Source organism: Salminus brasiliensis, chromosome 15 (assembly GCF_030463535.1).
Source record: "Salminus brasiliensis chromosome 15, fSalBra1.hap2, whole genome shotgun sequence".
NCBI classification, from domain to species: Eukaryota; Metazoa; Chordata; class Actinopteri; order Characiformes; family Bryconidae; genus Salminus; species Salminus brasiliensis.
Window position 1 is genome coordinate 19,481,239 of NC_132892.1, and position 20,268 is coordinate 19,501,506.

Sequence of the window (20,268 nt, forward strand, 5' to 3'; positions counted from 1 at the left end):
TCCTCTTTACAATCTTCTTCTCTTACTCCTTTCTTTCTTCTCTCCTCTTCTTCCTTCCTCCTTCCACCTGCAGAAACCCCAGTGTCTTTCTCAGCTTGAACAACCAGCTCATCTTCTCCTCACACTGCTGCTGCGGCTCATGCTTCTGCTCAGGCTTCTCCATTCCTGCTTCCTCTGCGGTACCTTTCTGATTCATCTGTTTAGCTTTCTTGGCTTGTTTCACTGCCCTTTTTTTCTCCTCCCTCATTTTTTCAGGATCTTCATTTCCTCCTTGTACTGTAGCTTCAGTTCTGTAAGCTCTTTCTTTAATGCCTTCTCCTTTTGCTTAAAGATTTCCTTTCTAGCTTTCTCCTCTGCCTTCTCCTCATTCTTCTTAAGCTCAATCGCCTTCTTTTCCTCCTTCTCCAGCGCTTTCCTTTTTTTCTCCTCCTCCTTCCTCTTCTTTTCCACCTTCTTCTTTATCTTCTCCTCCTTCTTGTCCTCTGCAATGATCCTCTGCGCACACTGTTCCATTTCCTTAGATGACAGCTTTGTATCTGCCTCTTCGCTGACCTGCTCTGCCATCTGGACATCCTTCTCCACCTTCATCTCTTTAAAAAAATAAACCTTTTCTTTTACCTCTCGGTGATGCCACATGCTGGTATTCTTTCACAATCAAACCAACAAACTTAGAAGTGTGTTCATTAGAGTAGAGCTGCCCAAACCATTAAAACAAAACTTCAGCCTGATTTTTTCTAATTAACACTATTAAGAAGAACATTCAATAAGTGTGTAAAAAAACCAAACAAACAAAAAAACAATATATATATATATATATATATATATATATATATATATATATATATATATATATATATTTGAATAATATATGAATACATACAGTATTAGCAATATATACACTATGGGTTTATAATGTAGGAATAGCAACAGGTACACTATAGATATATACTATAGGGATAGGAATATGTACACTCTAGGTATATACTGTAGGTATATACTATAGGAATAGCAATAGGTACACTATAAGTATATACTATAGGGATAGGAATATGTACACTATAAGTGTATACTATAGGAATAGCAATAGGCACACTATAGATATATACTATAGGGATAGGAATATGTACACTGTAGGTATATACTATAGGAATGGCAATGTGTACACTATAGGTATATACTATGGGAATAGCAATATATACACTATAGGTATATACTATAGGGATAGAAATATCTGCACTACATGAATAGCAGCATGTACACTATAGGTATATACTATAGGAATAGCAATAGGTACACTATAGATAAATACTATAGGGATAGGAATGTGTACACTATAGGTATATACTATGGGAATAGCAATATGTACACTGTAGGTATATACTATAGAAATGGCAATGTGTACACTATAGGTATATACTATAGGTACAGGAATGTGTACACTATAGGTATATACTATAGGGGTAGGAATATGTACACTATAGGTATATACTATAGGGATAGGAATGTGTACACTATAGGTATATACTATAGGTATAGGAATGTGTACACTATAGATATATACTATAGGAATAGGAATATGTACACTATAGGTATATACTATGGGAATAGCAATATGTACACTGTAGGTATATACTATAGAAATGGCAATGTGTACACTATAGGTATATGCTATAGGAATAGAAATATCTACACTGTAGGAATAGCAGCATGTACACGTTAGGTATATTTTATAGAAATAGCAATATGTACACTATAGGTATATACTATAGGAATAGCAATATGTACACTGTATGAATAGGAATATGTACACTACATGTACACAATATGGAACAGAAATATGGAAGACATGAACATGTGGTGTGCAATGTAAGGGATTAGTGAGCCTGACTACTGCAACTCTCTTCTGGCTGATCTTTTCGCACCATCAGGCACCTGCAACTTATCCAGAATGTAGCGGCACGGATCGTCTTCAACGTTTCTAAGTTCAGACAGGTCACTCCTCTGCTGCGTTCTCTTCACTGGCTTCCTGTAGCTGCTGCCCGCATCAGATTCAAACCCCTCTGTACTTGATGGCAATGGTCAAAAGCCGATCCACACCAAGAGCCCTTCAAGCTTCAAGTACAGCTCGCCATCCCTTAAGATCCACAGAAGACAAGCACCCAGGCTTTGTTCTGTCCTGGCACCGAAGTGGTAAACAAACTTCCCCTGGGTGTCCAAACGGCAGAGTCTCTCTCTGTCTCCAAACACAGACTGAAGATCCACCTCTTCCGAAGAGTAGAGTCTCCATATCGACTTGTGTTTAGTAGTGTCTAAGCTTAGAGGTATCTTGAATTTTAGTCTATTAAAACTAGTTAAGGTTATATATATAGTGAAGCACTTTTGTATGAGCGTCTGCTAAATGCCGTAAATGTAAATAAGGATCCATTATGGTCACGGCCTATAAAATCAATACTGCACACTGCTAGGAGTGCGTTCAGTAGAACATTATTTGTGGTGTAGAAATGTGGTTTACAGAGTTCAAAGAATATTAATGGCCAAAGTTGAGCTTATGTAGAATTATTTTATATTTATATAGTGCAGAAATCTAGGTTACTCTAAAGGCTTTACTTACTTTTTCACATTTTACTCAATTCTGTATTCTCTAGAACTCTGAACTTTACTTTTAGGAAGTACACTAAAAATACTGAGGGTGAAACTGAAATTACCCGCCATTACCATCACAACTAGTTTTGTGTTGGTAATGAAGAGGCGCGATAATGACAATTATCACTTTTTCAGCAAAAAAAGACCCTACATCATGGATTTCCTAATAGTTCCTAATAGTAATTGGATAAATGGTAATGAACGCTGAATACTTCTCCAGAAATCTAAATCTTACTTTTTAATTATGGCTGGCATGGTCCTTTTTGTTTCCATGATTATACAATAATCAAGTATTACCATTAAAGCACCACTTACAGATGTCCCAGGCTGTTGCGGTAATGACAGTAATGTTTGGGGTGGTAATAAATTATTTAAAAAACATGCAAGTTGGATTCACAGGAACGTAGATTGTGTCATTTAAGGTTATGATTAAACACACTGTGAGAGTTATTTAAATTAATTGATCACTTTTTATCATTTCAATGGAAGAGAGAAGTTAAAATTATAAAAATGGAATATTAATGGTGAAGGGTCCAATTAGTATTATGTTCTTTTATTATATTATATTTCTCCACCCATGCAGTATTTTGAAACATGATCATCAACACCAGTGAAGTCCACGGCTGAAAATAAAAGTTTGTTCTCATCTGTTGATGCACAGTTTGTGTTAGCCGTCCTCTGGCCCTTCACCTGTGGCTCATTGTAACGTGTCTCTGTCTTGTGTCTCCTCTTCCTGCTCTGTGTCTGTGTTTTGTCTTGGTTCCCCTAGATGCTCTTCAGCACATGGCCCTGTTTTGTGTTCTTGTCTCCTCACTTGTCTCTGCTCTAGCCCTGCCTAGTCATCAGTGTTCCCACCTGTGTCTCCCTTGTAGCCCTGCCTTCCCGTTATCCTCCCCAGGTGCTCCTGTTTGTGCCTCTGCTCTTATCCTCCTGTGTTTGCTCCCTTCCTGCTTCAGCATTGTTGATGTTGATGGTGTTTGGGTGCCGTGGTTGAATTCGTTTGGTTTTCGGCAGCTTTGCAGTTCTGTCATTTAGGTTTTCTTGCTTTTTTCCCTCTGTTTTATTGGTTTTGTTTCTTTTGAATTTCTCCAGTATAAACAGTTCTGTTCTTCTTGATTCGCTTACCTCTGTTTGGGATGATATTAAAAGGATTACTAAAAGTATCTCACACTTGCATCCTCCTACTATTTGTTAGTTATTTACTTTGGGATATTTTGGGGTGTGGACTGACTCTGAACCTAGAGCATTTAATAAACAGCTAGAATGTTTATAGGCCCAATTTAGATGAAGATTTCTTATGACCCTGCCAAAGGTCTTATGCTGCATATTCTACAGTAAACCTGACCTTATTTCTGGCACTAGATTCAGCCTTTCGGCTATGAATGAATATCTAGAGTTTAAACCAGAAATAGTTCATTTATTTTCTATACGAATACCCTGAAATCATCCAGCTTTTATACAAAGTGTGTCAAACAAAGATCCAATCAGCCTTACCCTTAAATCCACTGCCAGCTAAAGTGAATAACATTAATGTTCTGGTTCCAATGATTCCTGTCAACGGGTGGATATATTAGGCAACAAGTGGGTTCTTGAAGGTCGTGTGTTTAAAGCAGCATTTAAACACACAATTGTGATTGCTAAACGACTGGGTCAGAGCATCTCCAAAACATCATCCAGGTCTTGTGGGGTGTTCCCAGTATGCTATGGTTAGTACCTACCAAAGGTGCTCCAAGGAACGACAACTAGTGAACCAGCGACAGGGTCATGGGCACCCAGGGCGTACTGATGCTCATGGAGGCCCCACCTCAAAACTTACAGGACTTACAGGACTTACAGTGCCACCTTCAGAGGTCTCGTGGAGTCCATGCCTCAATGGTTCAGAGTTGTTATGGTGGCACGAGGGGGGCCTACACAGTATTAGTCAGCTGGTGCTAATGTTATGGTTTATCAGGGTATTGTCGAAGAAGAGCTGTAGTACAAACTGCTGATCAATTCAACACTGGCTGTGTCGTGTGGTGTCCATGCGTCAGTGGATCAGAGCAATTTAGGTGGACTTACCCAATATTATACAGGTGGTTTTATTGTTATGGCTGCTCAGTAGCCATAACAATAAAGCCAGGTCTGCATTGCACGCAAGCATTTTCCACCTTTTATCTGAACTTCCAGCTGCCTAAAAAAACTGCAAAATCCCAGCAAAATCATCCCATCCCAAGTTTTCCCATTTACCCAACTGTAACACTACACCCGTACAGGTCTTTCCACACGTCACCACACGTCCGTCCCCAAATCCACACTCAACCTTTTTTTCTCGCCCCTGTCCTGAAAAAAGAACAAGTGGGCAGCGAAACAGAAGTCCACATCCAGCCATGGAGGCGACTTCTGAGAAAATCCCCATTGCCCTGGCCGGACCAGAGGACCTGCAACAACTCATGCCACCAGTAAGTAGCCTAATAATGGGAGATTTGAACCGCTGCCCAGTCTCCAGTGCGCGTCTTTAGCCTGTACGCGTAAGAAAACTGGTAAAAGGGACTATACGCGTGGTTGGTTTGGAAAACGTCTGAGAAACGTCTGTGGAAGCTGTGGAAGCGTTTCATGCAAGACGTTATGTCTAATATGTCTAGCTGTTGTTGGATCTAGAGGGTCCAGATGGGTGCGCTCCGGGAAAGTTGGCCCCTCGCTTCCAAACCACCTAACGCGCAACTCGTGCGCAATGTGCGTAACGACTGATCTCTGAAACACCCTGAAATTGTTCAATGCTGAATGTTCAATGTGAATGTGCGCAGGCATACACTGCCGTGACCGTGAAGCCGTCGAGCTCTGCCCGCTTGCTGAAGGTCGGCGTGGCTGCGCTGACCGTTGGAGCCGCGCTGCTGCTGTTTGGAGCCGTCGGTGCGTTTTACTTCTGGAATGTCAGCGACAAGCACGTAAGACCATTTACCTTCACGCTCTACATCTCCTTGTCTTATATCCTGTGACTTTGTATCCTTTGGGGCTTTACCGAAGTCTACAAAGAACTGGCCAAATGCTTCTGTTGGGTCTGATTGAATTGTGCCAAATCCGTGCAGTCCACTGTTCCAGTGGTCTACCTGAAGCCCAAGGGTCGAGAGGTGTGTAGCAGAGAGTGCCGTGGTGCTGTGCGCCACCCACAAAGCCTCCGTTATGGTGCATCTACCAACGTTTAGATCCAACTGCTTGCAAACCTTCTATGCAATGAGTTCTACCAATATTAATATAAGCTACTGACCAATAAAACCAAAGCTGCAGCTCTGCCCAGCTTCTGCATGGAGGAATTTGTCAACCAAACAATCACAAATCATTTGAAGCTCCAATGCAGGTTGATTAAAAAAATGTGCTATTTTCAGGAAGCTTCCATGTTTGAGCCGTGCCACTATAAAACACTGTGAATAGAGAAAGAGGGATAGTCTTATGAAGAACTGACCATCTGTATTTCTGATTTCTCGTGATATATCATGTATCCTGTGGCTTCTGATTTCTATGAAAGGGCCCCTTCATGCGACTACCTCCTCTTGTAATAACAAACAGACCACCTTTCCATGGAAAAGGGAATGTGGGCTGTGCTTCATTCAGCAGCGCTAATAATAGCAGAACCTAGCAAAAACAAATGATATATACCAGTCAAAATAAAAATATTCTCATTCTTTTGGCTTGAAAAGTTGGTTTATGTACTTTTTAAATGATTCATATACTCCTAAACTTCACTGTTACCATACTGTCCCTTTAATCATTCTAGCCTTCATAAAAGGTTCAGTATTTATAAGCACCGCAGCACCAGAGCCACTCCAGGATTAGTGGTAAATGTACAGTGTTGTTTTTTATATGTAAATAACCAACAACAACATAAAAAAATAAGAAGAAGAAGACCTATTCAGGATTCTGTACTATTTATGAATATTTGTTTTAATTATTTGTTAAGAACAAATCAAATAAAATGTAAGTAATTCACTGATTTAAATTCAAGCACATTTGAGACATTGGCCATGTTGACACTTCTGTTTTTAGACCCACACTCTTAAATAAAAAAGGTGCGAATGGTACTTTCAGCAAAAGCATAGAAGAACCACTTTTAATTCCATTAAGAACCATTCATTTAGTGTGAGGAACTTCTAAAGAAAGTATAAAGAACCTTTACCTGAGGTTCTCTACTAATGTAAGGGTCCTTCACACTCGCACACATGTTAATTTATTTAACTTGTAATATAGATCTGACCTAAATGAAGTCTTGGGTCAGATCTGGACCCTGTTGTTCATGCTAGACATGTGCTGATATTCCACAGTAAGGTATATCGCGATACTCCCACACATGATAAAGTTATCCTGAACAATGGGAAAAAATTCTTTCAACATAGGAATGAATGGGGTGCAAAAGGTTTGCCACTCTTTCTTTTGGCAGCCATGATGATGCAAATGCCAACCAACCACATGGGGTACTGCAGCAACCACTTCAGACACCATAGCAACCACCTGGGATACCATTACAATCACCTTGCAATGCAGTAGCAGCCATCTACCAAGCGTTTAGCAACATTTTAGGAACCACCTGGTACCATAGCAACTGGCTAGCAACACCCTAAGAACCACCTGGAAAACCATGGCATCCAAATCGCAACAGTCTGGGCAAGAAGTGAGAGCCATTTGAGCTGTGCTACCATTCTGTGATTCCTCCATGAGCTGCACGCTTGTAGTTGTATGTTCGTACAACAGTATTATTTTTTACTGTGAGCTGTAAAGGTGCTCGAAGTCCCCAAAATACAACCAGCAACACATTACTGCTATTACAAATCCATTTCGAGTAATTTCGCTCCACTGTGTGCTTGGACAATAAAAGCCTCTTGACCTGACTTGATTAAACCATGATACAAGGTTCAGTAATTATCATGGTAACCCATGTTATGCCTGGATTTCAGTGTGGCTTCACACACGTTCTTGTCAATGGTCCTTTCCAGTTTCCTCCCAAGTTGTGCTGCTGTGGACATGGCATATCTGGCCTCACTCTACTTCCCTCCCACAGGTGTACAATGTCCACTACAGCATGAGCATCAATGGCAAAGTGGAGGAGGGCTCCATGGAGCTCGACACACTGAACAACTTGGAGAGATTCACAACAGGAAGTGGAAATGATGAAGCTGTTGAGGTCCATGATTTTCAGATTGTGAGTCTGTCTTCTCCTACACCTTCATCTTTAGACACAATAATACCAATAAAAGATCAGTCATAACATTTAAAACCACTGACCAGTGAAATGAGTAACAGTGATTATCTCATTACAATGGAACCCGTCAGAGGGTGGGGTATATGTATGCTAGTCAGTTTGTGAAGTTGATGTGTTGGAAGTGGGGAAAAGGCCCAAAGATATTGCAGATATTGTGGGGTGTTCCCAGTATGCAGAGGTTAGTACCTACCAAAAGTGGAAGGAGGAAGGACAACCAGTAAACTGGCCACTGGGTCATAGGCACCCAAGACTCATGAGCTTACAGGACCTGCTACCAATGTCTAGGTGCCATATAGCACAGGATCATAAAAGTCCCATGTCTTGACGGGTTAGAGCTGTTTTGGTGGAACGAGGGGGGCCTACACAATATTACACAGGTGGTTTTAATGTTATGGCTGATCATTGTATAATAGTATATTTCTAGTTCTATTTATGGTAGTTTGTTTATGTGTAATTGTGTGTTATTTACTTTAAAATACTTAAAGAGAATGCGAGGAGTAAGAAGGTAAACTTGGCCTACTGTCTAAGCCAAGAACTTCTTAGGAACCTTTCTTTTCAAGATTGCAAAGTTAGACAAGTCAGATTCACTTCTGCAAACCATGGCAGTCCAGCAGTCTCGAGACAATGTCCTTATCACACACAGGGAATTACTGGCATCCGCTTTGCTGGAGGAGAGAAATGCTACATCAAGACTCAGGCCAAGGGTCACCTCCCTGACGTGGAGACTCTAAACAAGGAGTCATTGATGTTTGACTTGGTAAGTAGAGCTGTCACATTTCCCACAGACCTGCAAGCTCTCCCCCATCCTTATTGCTCAGTAGACTTGCAGACCGTGTACATTTCAGCGCCACCACCATCATCACCATCAGAGCGGTGGTCACGTCTGAGACTGACAGCCAGAGCAGGGCCATGTATAGCAAATTCTAGGCCTTACGCCTCATGGCCATGTATGCCAAGAGAACGACTTGAGCATTTATACATGGAAGATCAAAAAGACCTACAGCCCCAAGAAACGAACGGACCAGTAATGGGGTTGGATTTCCATGCCTCCATGTTCCATGCATCTTTCTTTCCTGTGTGAAAGAGACATGAGAACAAATTGAAGTGATTGAGTGTGCACACAGCTATAGCTCTTGGCACAGTGCGCCAGAGGATCCGCGAGCTAGTGATTCTGCCCGAGGCGCTTCCATCCAGTTTCAAACACGAACAAGTCCACAGCTCAGGAGACCCCTACAAAAGCAGCTCATGTCTCTCTCTCTCTCTCTCTCTCTCTCTCACACTCTCTCTTTCCATTTCTCTCTCCCTCTCTCTCTCTTTCCACCCTTTTTCTGTGGGAGTGCTGCCAAGACCAATCTCCAAATTAGAGTGCTGATGCCCCCCTCACCTAACAGCTGCAGCATTCATTTTGCATTGCACATTTAAAGACGACGTTTCCGTAAAGGCCGTGACTGTGAAGTTGTTTGCTGCCGAGCAAATTTCTTTCAACCGCGGATCCATTTTTAAACGATTTAATGCAAATGGCCACTTGAATATTCATGTGGTGTGTGTGTGTTTTGACGACTTGCTGGGCCGCACAGATAAGGGTGGTCCTGTCAACAGCAATGCCTCGCAGCGCTTTCCAGCTTTATGTGTGTGGTGGTGAGGAAAGTATGAAATGGATGAGAAACGCTCATTGTGAGCGACTAACGCTGCCTTTACATTGCTGCTTGGAACATCCATTTTGGACTTTCAGCACTGCAGGAAAAGAATGTTATGCGTAGCACTGAGGGCGATAGTCCAATCTAAACCCCTTTGTACAGATCAGTGCTTCCTTAAAGGAGAAGCTCAGCCAAACATATCGTGAATGAAGGGCTAGAAGCCACCAATTAGTATGATGGCATTTGCATAATGCCACTTGGTGACTGTTGGTTTTTATTCCTCGTCAGCAACACTAGCATCGCTGATGAAACCATCCCTTTAAAGGGGGCGGGGAATAAATACAAAGCATGACAAGCTTATCCTTCCTTTAAAAAATGGTCTGGTGAAAAATCTCATTTGCACAGTTTTCGACTTACTCCAGAGGTGGTCCATCAGCCAAGACATGGTTGGTGTCCAAATTTTGCTTCCTTAGTTTTAAACTGGGGCTACGAGGCTAACATTGCTAACAAAATCTTGTCCACACACTTCTTTCAGGCCACATTCAGGTCTTAATCAGTGTTGTGCAGACTTGTTGATGTGGTTTCGGAAACAGTATAACTATAGAAAATGAGCAGAACTTCATTGTGTAGTTAGAAACTGGTGGAGCCTTTTTAGACATGGTGAAAATCTGTATATTTTTATAGCTCAGAGTTAGTCATACTGTGCCTTAAACCACAGTGACAAGTATGCACCACCTTAATGAAGACCTGGATATGGTTTGAGTGGGTTGAGAGACGTGTGTGGGCCATGTGTTTCCAAAAAAAAACATTTGGGTGAGAATCACATGCCATCAAATGTATCTTGGCTGATCAGCTACAGTCTAGAAATCAACCCTTTTAAATCAGACATGGGAAGTAGATGGGAAGACACCTTGACTCAGAGAGACAAACCTGCAATTAATCAAATGTATATCTGGATTCCCACAGGAGGATGAGATCATGCCTGCCAAGTTCGAGGAGGAGTCTCTTATCTGGGTTGCGGCCGATCAGCCTCTCAAGGACAACAGTTTCCTCAGCACTAAAATCCTGGACCTCTGTGGAGACCTACCCATCTTCTGGCTGCGTCCCACCTATCCCAATGGTAGAATGGATATCCCATTCATATCCCTGCCTTGCTTCCCTTTGTCAACACAAATAACCTTTTTAAAGGATGAAATACCTTGGCTTGCAGCCATACGGTGTCTATCTGTAATCCAGAGAACAGCAAAAAAAACGCCTTATCACAGGACATTCTAATTGTACCCTTCAATGCCTGCGGTCACCTGACCACATTATGGCAGGCCTATAAATATTTAACGGGCATAGTCACAAGCTCATAACACGAATTACAAGACAACGGTGTTAAATTTCATCAGTCTGCATCGTGAGCTATAATTGAGCTGAGGCGGTTAGGCATGCAAGGTTAATTGCTTGAAAACAGCCCAGCTGAAACAACCGTGCATGTGTTTGAGAGTATGCAAAAACCGCACACGCTTAAAGGTTGTGCCATACTGTGCGCCTGGAGAAAATGAACGCCTTGCATTAGGATACCTATGGCCACATCGCTTAAGATTCTATAAATATCTATAATTGTTAGGAAAGGGCATCAATAATCAGGTGTGTATACATACTCATACATGAAAATTAATGTCATGCTGAAATTTTCCATTTTTCTTTGAACTGCTCCTTTTTCTCAGGCAGAAAGGGTGTATAATGTACATCTTTAACACAAACAAATAAAAATGGTTTTTGGATGGGCAAAAAAAAATACATATAGGATCAGAAATCTGCATACAACCACATAGTTTATTAATTTAGTGGAACTGAAACATCCATAATGTCCTTTATCTTGCAATGGCCAAGGCATCTTAACTTCCTGAGAGTGATCATGATTGGCTACAGCAGATGCCTTCTTTGCACCATCATAAAAATGGTTTGTTTGGCAACACTCATTGAACTGACCAACAAAAGGAGCTCTGTGCAGATCTAAGAAGAATGAGCGTAGTTTTACACAAATCAGGAACATCTCCATGAGCTATTTCAAAACAACTAAAGCTTCCAAGACCATCAGTTCAGACTATTTTATGTAAGTTGGTGTAGGACATGTAGGTACTTTGCCATGGTCTGGATGAAACTGTCACCCTCAGCTGAGAGGAAATTGGCTTGGATGGTCAACAACTACTAAGGCACAAGCCTTCCATGAATTGGAAGCTGTTGGACCATCAGTGTCTCTGTCTACAGTCAAGCAAGGTTTCCATCATTATGGACTGATTGATACCTTCAAGCTTGACTAAAGTTTACAGCAGAACACACGGACAAAGAAAAGGCCCTGTGGAGGAGTTTCATTGACCGATTAGACAAAACCTGAGTTGTTTGGCCACAATAACTAGAGCTATATTTGGGGGAGTAAAAGTAATGTATTCAATCCCATGATCACTGTACCACCTGTTAAGCATGGTGGTGGTAGTGTCAGGCTCTGGGGCTGTTTTGCTGTCATTGGAACTGGTACATTGCAAAAAAGTGCATGGAATGATAAAGAACAGCTCAAGGAAATCACTGAATTCCCAATATTTCTATGACATTCCTGTATGTAAACTGTATATGCACGGTGGGCACATTTAGCAGTTTTAAGGTTCACACTCAGTTTTAAGGTTCACACTAACCATCAATGTGCTCATTTAGGGCCCGTTTACACCTGACGTTAACACACGTCTAAAGAGATCTGATTGCAACTAAGCACCAAACAGTACAGATGTGAACAGTGTCCAGTGTGTTTCATTGGATCACTGGGATCCAATGATGACAACCACCTTGTGCATCCCTGATGGCAACAATAGGGCTGTCTAGTCATTTGCTTTTCCACAGCAAAGACAAAACCTGTTGCACAGCTGTTTGGGGTTTTTTTTTGGTCTCCTCTCTGGATGAAGTGCTAAGCTCAATTCATGTGAGCTGATCATTTGGTGCATCTCAGAAATGTACCTAAACAATGTTTTTGAGGCATTTTTGTATGACAGCAAAAAAAAAAACTGATGTAGCAAATGTATGTTACCCTTGGAAGAAGAAAAAACTTCCTGTGTGGGATTAGTTTGCCTTTGTCAATTTCAATATTCCTTAGGTTGAGGAATCCCAGTAGTTACCCTTGATCAGCTCACTTAGTCTGACAGATTTGACACATATGACTGCTATTCTGCATGAATCCTGTCAACTGTACACCCCAGGTGGGCAGAAGAAGAGATCTGTGCCGAGGGCCAGACGACAGGCTGAAGACGAGGAAGAGGAGCCTCCATACAACCCAGAGAACCCTTACCATGTGAGTGCCATTCAGATACCTGTGTTTTGAGCTGTTGCCCAAGGCTATGCCTGGCTTATCTGCGCCACGCTAGGACCGCTTTGTACAGATGGAGGGAAAGAGAAGGAAGAGGAGGAGGAGGAGAAGGAGAAGGAGGGAGAGGGAGGGGATGGGCAACCGAGAGCGAGAGAGATGTAAAAATGAATTAACTTACATAAGTCACAAGGGATTTAAATAAGCACCACTGCATGATTGACAGTTGTAACGTGGCAGTGGCTGTATTGCCTGCAGCCATACTTAACATGGCAGTAATACAGCGCAATTTCAATAAAACTTGCATATCCATTTGGAATAACTGTCCATTCCAATCATAATCACCCTGACCCTCGAGGCTTGATTGCAGAGCGGCAACAAATCAGGACTGTCAATTCAAAGCTCGACATCTGTGGCAAGCTCTCCAGTCGATATTTGTCTGCATCAAGCATACACCACCAAACACACTTTTTTTAATATACTATTTTTAGCAGGCAGTCCATGTTCTTCGTCTCTTTGCTCTAAAATATATATATCAAATTTACACAATTTCCCCCTTATCCCACATGTGGTCGATCAACCAGGACATGTTTGGCATGGGAAGTTTGCTTCTGTAGCTATGAGGCTAATGTAGCTAACTGCTAAGCAATGGAAGCGCATACTAAATCACATGCTTGTCCTAACCCCTTAAACGGCCTACGTCCCGCCGACGGGTCGAAAGTGTTATTAGAAACTTCCATTACCAAAGAATAGCCCCACCAGTCTGTACAGAAGTCCCTGTAGCTACTGAGTAATCGGCCTTGGAGTGTTGAGGAGTTAAACTACAAGATGCTAAATCATCTTATAGTTTAACTCCTTACCACCATAATGTGGTTTCTGACGTGACTGTATTGACACTGTTGTCTATAAACCTGGAGCTAAATATAAACATACATTAGGCTGTTACTTGGCCTGTCAGGACATTTTAGTTGATGAATAATTGCTATCAAATAATTTTCTAAATGCCTTTTAACCATTGCATCCAACTATTAAAGTGTAAAGTGTCCAAATGGTCTGATTAGCTTTTTTTTTGTCTGATTAGTGGACACACGGCCTAATGCCAGAGACACTGTTTTATGACAGAAAGAATATAAGCTTTTTAGCTTAAAACAGTCTAATGATCTATGTAATCTGCAGCGGTAGATCACTGTAAGGCAAAATAGTCTCTAAAGAAACCTTTTAGTAAAATGGACATTATGACTCCTGGTTCCTATCACCATCACCGTAAAGAAATAACAGCCTGTTTCTCTACATTACACCATTTCTCATCAAACCCACACTAATTTATATTGTTTATGATTAAGTTATTTTGAATGATTTGAATAATTGTGATCACCTCAACTAGCTGTGATCAGTCGATTACGCAACAGTAGTAACAGGCTTTTTATAGCTAGGCGAAGTAGTTTTGTCCATTTTTGCGACTAGCTACGTATTTTTTGTAAATATTTGCACATTATTGAACATTTTGTGCAGTTAGCTAAGCAGTTTTGTTCATTTTGTGCAACTAGCTAAGCAGTTTTGTCCATTTTTGCACATTTTGTGCAGTTAGCTAAGTAGTTTTGTCCATTTTTGCACATTTTGTGCAGTTAGCTAAGCAGTTTTGTCCATTTTGTGCAATGCAAAGATAGACTGCAGACACTGAACATGTCTTAGCTGATGAACTACATTTGGGGCAAGGCTTAGATTTGTGACATTTTGATCATACAGCCAATGATCACTTTGAAAGCTTGCAAGGAAAATAGGACTTCTGGTCTTGTATTAGCAAGGCGAGTGTGTGCAAGAGCCTTTTAAAGATGTAAGCACAGCACTGTGTCAAGGTCTATCTTCAATCTCAGGCTTTGCCTTTTCTAATGTCTCTAGCTAAATCTGAGCTGGAGATTTGAATGAGGTAGATGGGTAATCGGTAAATATGAGGCACTAGCCTTTAACTGAAATAATTCAATGTTCTCTACGGACGTATCATTGACCACGTGTGTAGCTTTATGTAAGTGGGCACCTCTATTGTCAAATAACACAGAGGAACATGTGCAGCTGTGTGAGCAGCAACAGATGTTGGGGTCACTGGAAAAGGCCATGCTTGTCGTCCTTCGTCTATTCTCACACGCTTCCTTTCAACCGAGATGGCATCCCTCTATTGACCCTCTCACCCATTGTGTTAGCGGAGGCCACTCTAACTCACCCTCCTGACAAAAATCCCTCTCTCTCTCTATGTTCCACCATCACCGCCACCACCACCACCCACCCCCCAAATCCAGTCTTCCAGTCTAATCCCTTCTCCCCTCTGTTCCCTCCAACTGAAAAACCAAAGGAGAAAGGAATCTGGGGCACATACATATTTACTTCAATACAAGTGAAACAGCATCACGCACCATCTGAAAAGTCTCAGAAGTGCAGAGATTTGCTATTGATTGAAGGTATGGGAGAAACATTGGAGTCGGAGAACGAAAATTGCCCACCACAGCATTCTTGAATGAAGGTGACCCGCCAAGACATGTTTAATGTCCAAAGGCTGCCACTTTACCTTTTATTGACACAAGGGCTCATTTGCGCACAGAGCTTGTATGACCTCCATAGAAAAGCTCTGCAAAAAGAATGGGACGCTCTGGAGCAGGTGCACATAAGCCCAAGGCCACCATGCCCAATGCAAAGCATTAGTCTGGTCTGTGGAGTAGAGGAAGTTTTCCCTGGGCCAATGGTGCTCCATCCAATAACTTTTGGGATGAGCAGGAGCGGTGTTGGGGATCCTTAGACATGCTCTTGTGGCTTTTAAATCCTCAAGGCAATGCTCCAAAATTCAGTGTAGAGCATTTCCAGAAAAGAGAAGACTGCAGCAAAAGTGTGCAACTTCCTATTAATACCCTTGTTTTAAAAGGAACATGGAATACAAAAATGTAGGACAAAGCCTAAAACTCACCAGCCCTGCTCCTGGAGATCTACCTTCTTGAGGACTGTAGCTCCAACCCTAATGCAGCTACCTGATCCATCTACTTCTTGGCCTCAGAAGTGCTTGCTTATCTAAAAGGTAGAACTTTGGTGGCCACTGTCACACAGTGTCAAAAACTACATAATCAGGCCTATTTGAGGTTACTCAACAACAGGGTAAAGGTGTGATGCGTCAGGAATGATGTTTGCATGATGCTAATCAGTGGTTCTAAGCTTATAGGCTTCCATTACTTATTAGCTCCATCTGCCTTGTAGCTCGAGTGCAAACCTGAAGAAGGAAGCCTTAGACATACCCTAAATTAAATGTAAATAAATGTATTGCCAGATTACTCCTTCAGAATGCGCCCTTGTGTAAAATGTCTGTTCTTGTATTCTCCCCATGCACCGGCGCCATCACCAGCGTGTTGAGGGCGATGAGGGCACCATGACCTTCGACCCCATGCTGGACCACACTGGCGTATGCTGCACAGAATGCCGTCGGAGCTACACTCAGTGCCAGCGCATCTGCGAGCCCTTGGGCGGCTACCACCCATGGCCGTACCACTACCAGGGCTGCAGAGTGGCCTGCCGGGTGATCATGCCATGCCGCTGGTGGGTGGCTCGCATCATGGGCATCGTCTAAGGCCTTGGCGGTGAGGCTTCCTGCGAAGAAAGGCAGCTGGAAACGTTAGCCTTTTCTATCATGATGAAGTCTACATCTTAGGACAGACCCGCCACGCAACTGTTCTCTAATTAGCACGTCTTGTGTTGAACTGGGTCACCTGGGGATCAGCACAAACCGCTAACTGTTCATGTGCGGTAACTGTTAGGTTAGTACATGGCAGTTTATATTGGGCTCTGACTGAAAATGCATAATTGGGTTTCAGCTTGACGGGAAAGTTTGCTCAGCATTCAAAACATGAATATTGTATAATAAAGAGCAGCAGATAATCAAAAGACGACCATGTTTTCCACTGACTGAACAGAAACGGAGTATATAAATGCGGAGGGAAGAAAACGCTTCGTATTTCTCCTCTTTCTTTTGATGTAAATACGTGTAATAATTTGCTAGCTTTCAGAGGGCAGCGCAGAAGGCTTTGAACAGCACAAAGCATAAATGCCTGCATGAGATATTGAAGATCAGCTTCGTAGCTTTGAAACCCTCCCATTTCCCTGGATATTGCTTTATGCGTGATTTATAAAAAAGAAAGAAAGAAAGAAATAAAGATATTTGCCTCTTTAGACGTTGGTTTTCAGGCTTGTATTGCTGCTTTTAAAGTGCATCACAAAACCAAAGTGTAATAAAGGTCTTTTTCTATAGCAGAGGCATTCACATATTTGTTCTTTTTATTTGTCGTTTGTTTGTTTTCAGAGATTGAGCCTTTAATTGGTGAATGACAAAAGCTGTTCAAGAAAGCAGAACATCACTAGGGGTTAATAAATGAGACAGAATTTTTTTTTACCCCCTTTTTTCCGCTTTCATGGTCTGAGATCTTAGCTATAATGCAAATGCCTGAGCTCCTTTTGATGTCTGGCAGAGGAGCTTTAAGCAAGTGAGAAAATGACTGTTAGAGTTGAAACTGGAGCTGTAAAACTTCCTCGTTTGATCAGTTTTAGAGATGAAATGTGCGCCATGAATTTATCATTTAACCCATTATCAATGACAGATTTTTTTTTTTTTTTTGCCCTCTCCCTCCCCAGATGTTTTCTTCTTCTTTTTTACGGTAAATAACCGTGGTATATCTCTCCTCCCAGTCTTAACAGTTTGACATTAAGGTGACACATTTTAGTTCCCCAAAGAGAATAGAAGATTCAAGAGAACAGTGTCTTAAACTTCTCAGAGAGGTGGGTGCAGGTGGAGAGGAGTAGTATTGTTGCTGTAAAGTCATGATGGAAATCTCATCTCTACCAGATTAGTGCACTTGAATGCCACCACAAACTCTTATTTATGAGCAACCAATTTCCCAGTTAGCAGAGAATGTTATATGAACGTTTAGCAATGTTTTAAAAGGTCTCAGAAATGAATGTTCCAGGAACGTTTTATAATGTGGTGTAATAATGGTTTGCATCAAAATGTTTGTAGAACGTTTTTCACACAAGAAGATTTCCCAGTTAGACCAACACTAACATCATAGAAACATCTGAACGAGCTTTCCAAAACTAAAAATACAAATAAAATACAATAAAAGACTCATCAAACTGATATTTAATCACATTGATATCACACTGATAAATACTAAATTAAATTAAATTCAATGCATCATAAAAACATTTTCCAAACTTAACTAGAGCTTTTATTAAACATGGAAAATTGAATTTACAGATATTAAAAGAGTAAATAATATTAACTATGATTTCTACCAAATGTGAAAAGTGTTTAATTGTGAGAATCATAAACATATTAATAAACATAATAATAATAATAAAAAATCCAGGACAGTCCAGGAAAGTTGACAGAACGTGCCAAGAACCGATATTACAATGTATAACGTTCTACCTAACAAAAAAAAGTTGTGTCAATAAAGAAAAAAAAAAACTATTTTACTTTAAATGGGTAATGTGTTATTAGTTATTTAACAGCAACACACAAGCAAGTCTTTTTTCATTCCACAACACCCAATCGTGTCCAGGTTTCAACCATCTAGATGATAGTTTAAGGCAATCTTGAGGAAGGTAGTCGCTCCTTTTTTTTATTTTATTTTATTTTTTAAAATTCAATCCACAACCAGACCCTCTGACAGCAAAACAGCCCTAGAACACGAAACCACCACCACCATGCTTAACAGTTGGTTCTTAGGGTTGCATGCTTAACTTATACTCCTCCAAACATACCTCTGGCCATTATTACCAAACAGCTCAGTGTTGTTTCTTCTGACCATAAAACTTTCTAAAGGCTTTTTCCTTCGTCTGTGTGTTCAGCTGAGTCAGGCTTGAGGCTTAAGCTTTAGTCAAAAGTGAAGGTGTTGATTGTGGAGCAGGGGGTTTCTTTTTTGGATAGCAGCCTCTCAGTCCATGAATATGTAAAACCCACTTGACTGTGGACAGTGACACTGGTGTTCCAGCAACCTCTAGTTTATGGCAGGCCTGTGCCTTGATGGTTCTTGCGCTTTTCCTGACCATCTTAACCAGTTTCCTCTCAGCTGAAGTTGAAAGTTTGGATCTTCTTCCAGACCTTGGGAATGTGGCACCTCCAGAGAACTTGTCCTTACGTACAACTGACTGTACTGATTCTCTTGGAATGTGCTGTCGTTTAGAAATGGCTCCACGAGACATTCCTGCAGATCTACGTTCCTCCTTCTGCAAGTTTGCTACGGATCAATAAATCTGCACTCTACACTTTATATGGGAATAGAGAAGCTACCAGCTATAGCCAATCATAATCACTAACAGGAAGTTAAGAGGCTTTAACAAGTTAAAATACATTTTGGAACTTTCAGCATCACTGAATTAGTAATCAAAGGGGGTATTTATATATTTTGACTATATGTGTGTTTTGTATGTATAACTGACCCCCCACCCTGCAAAAAATGAACATACTTTAATTAACATTAACTTGTATGTGTACTTACTGCCCCTACTTGGTGCAAGTCTTTTTTTTCAAGAGGATCCTTAAAATCCTGTGGCAGAAGACTAACTTAAACATGCAGAAATAAATGGAGAACTGCAGTTTTGAGCAAGAAAATTTTATTTACAATGTAATCCTATTCAGTAAAGCATGACCCCTTTAAATACATCATAAAAATGGCCAAATGCATCTTGAGGCACAGGTGCTTGAGAAGTGAAAACTTATATATCATAATATTGTGGCTCTCGATCACTGAACTGAAGACTAAATAATGACCTAAAGTGAATTTTGAATATTGAAGATTTTATGTAGAAGAGATGTTCAAAATGAATTCAGCCAGTTTCCACATCATTGACTGTTGCCAAGAAACTTGCCAAGAAAGAAAGAAAAAAAAGTGTCCAAGAGAGCAGCTGTGGTGTTTCTGAAATATTAAGGGACAGGTTCTTAGACACAAATTAAGTTTAAGGTTCAGTGGCTTGGGATAACTTTCCACTCAAAATTGCTAGCTAGTTTCAGTGACGCACAAAGCCTAACTAGGAACAACAAACAACTGCCCACGGAAACACTTTTCAAACTGTGTCGTTATTTCAATCTTACGCTTGGCTCTGAGAGACTGGCCAAATGAGGAGAAAAAGACAAACCAATGGAAAAGAATGGAGGAAAGGACCGGGCCCATGTGGCGGAGACTGGCGCAGCACGCAACTTTGTTGTTCACCTTCCCATCAATATTTCTTCCACTCCATATCGTCTGGCGGATTCACGTCTACTTTCCGTTTGCCAACATCTAACCAGTTAGTACTGAGGACTGTGCCTCCAGATTCCATCTGTGTAGAGATTAATGATAAAAAAAAAGATTATTCAAAAATCTGCCATTCTATAGTTCTTTTTATGA

At 41.1% G+C, this 20,268-nt stretch overlaps 2 protein-coding genes across 3 annotated transcripts in view; one reads left to right on the forward strand and one right to left on the reverse strand.

Annotated features, from left to right (window-relative positions):
- Positions 1-4,976: 4,976 nt before the first annotated feature.
- Positions 4,977-17,132, forward strand: LOC140535761 (leukocyte cell-derived chemotaxin 1-like). The gene is made up of 7 exons (XM_072657236.1): positions 4,977-5,081; positions 5,427-5,567; positions 7,673-7,813; positions 8,517-8,630; positions 10,477-10,630; positions 12,747-12,838; positions 16,233-17,132. Exons 1-7 carry the CDS (start codon positions 5,010-5,012, stop codon positions 16,452-16,454), a joined length of 936 nt encoding a protein of 311 aa, XP_072513337.1. The 5' UTR covers positions 4,977-5,009; the 3' UTR covers positions 16,455-17,132.
- Positions 17,133-19,478: 2,346 nt separating this feature from the next.
- sugt1 (SGT1 homolog, MIS12 kinetochore complex assembly cochaperone) overlaps positions 19,479-20,268 on the reverse strand; it is a 29,476-nt gene continuing 28,686 nt past the window's right edge. For both annotated transcript variants that reach the window (XM_072657204.1, XM_072657203.1), the window contains exon 13: positions 19,479-20,200. In XM_072657204.1, coding sequence (XP_072513305.1) covers positions 20,099-20,200 — 102 coding nt within the window. In that variant the 3' untranslated portion in view covers positions 19,479-20,098. The remainder of the gene's footprint in view (positions 20,201-20,268) is intronic.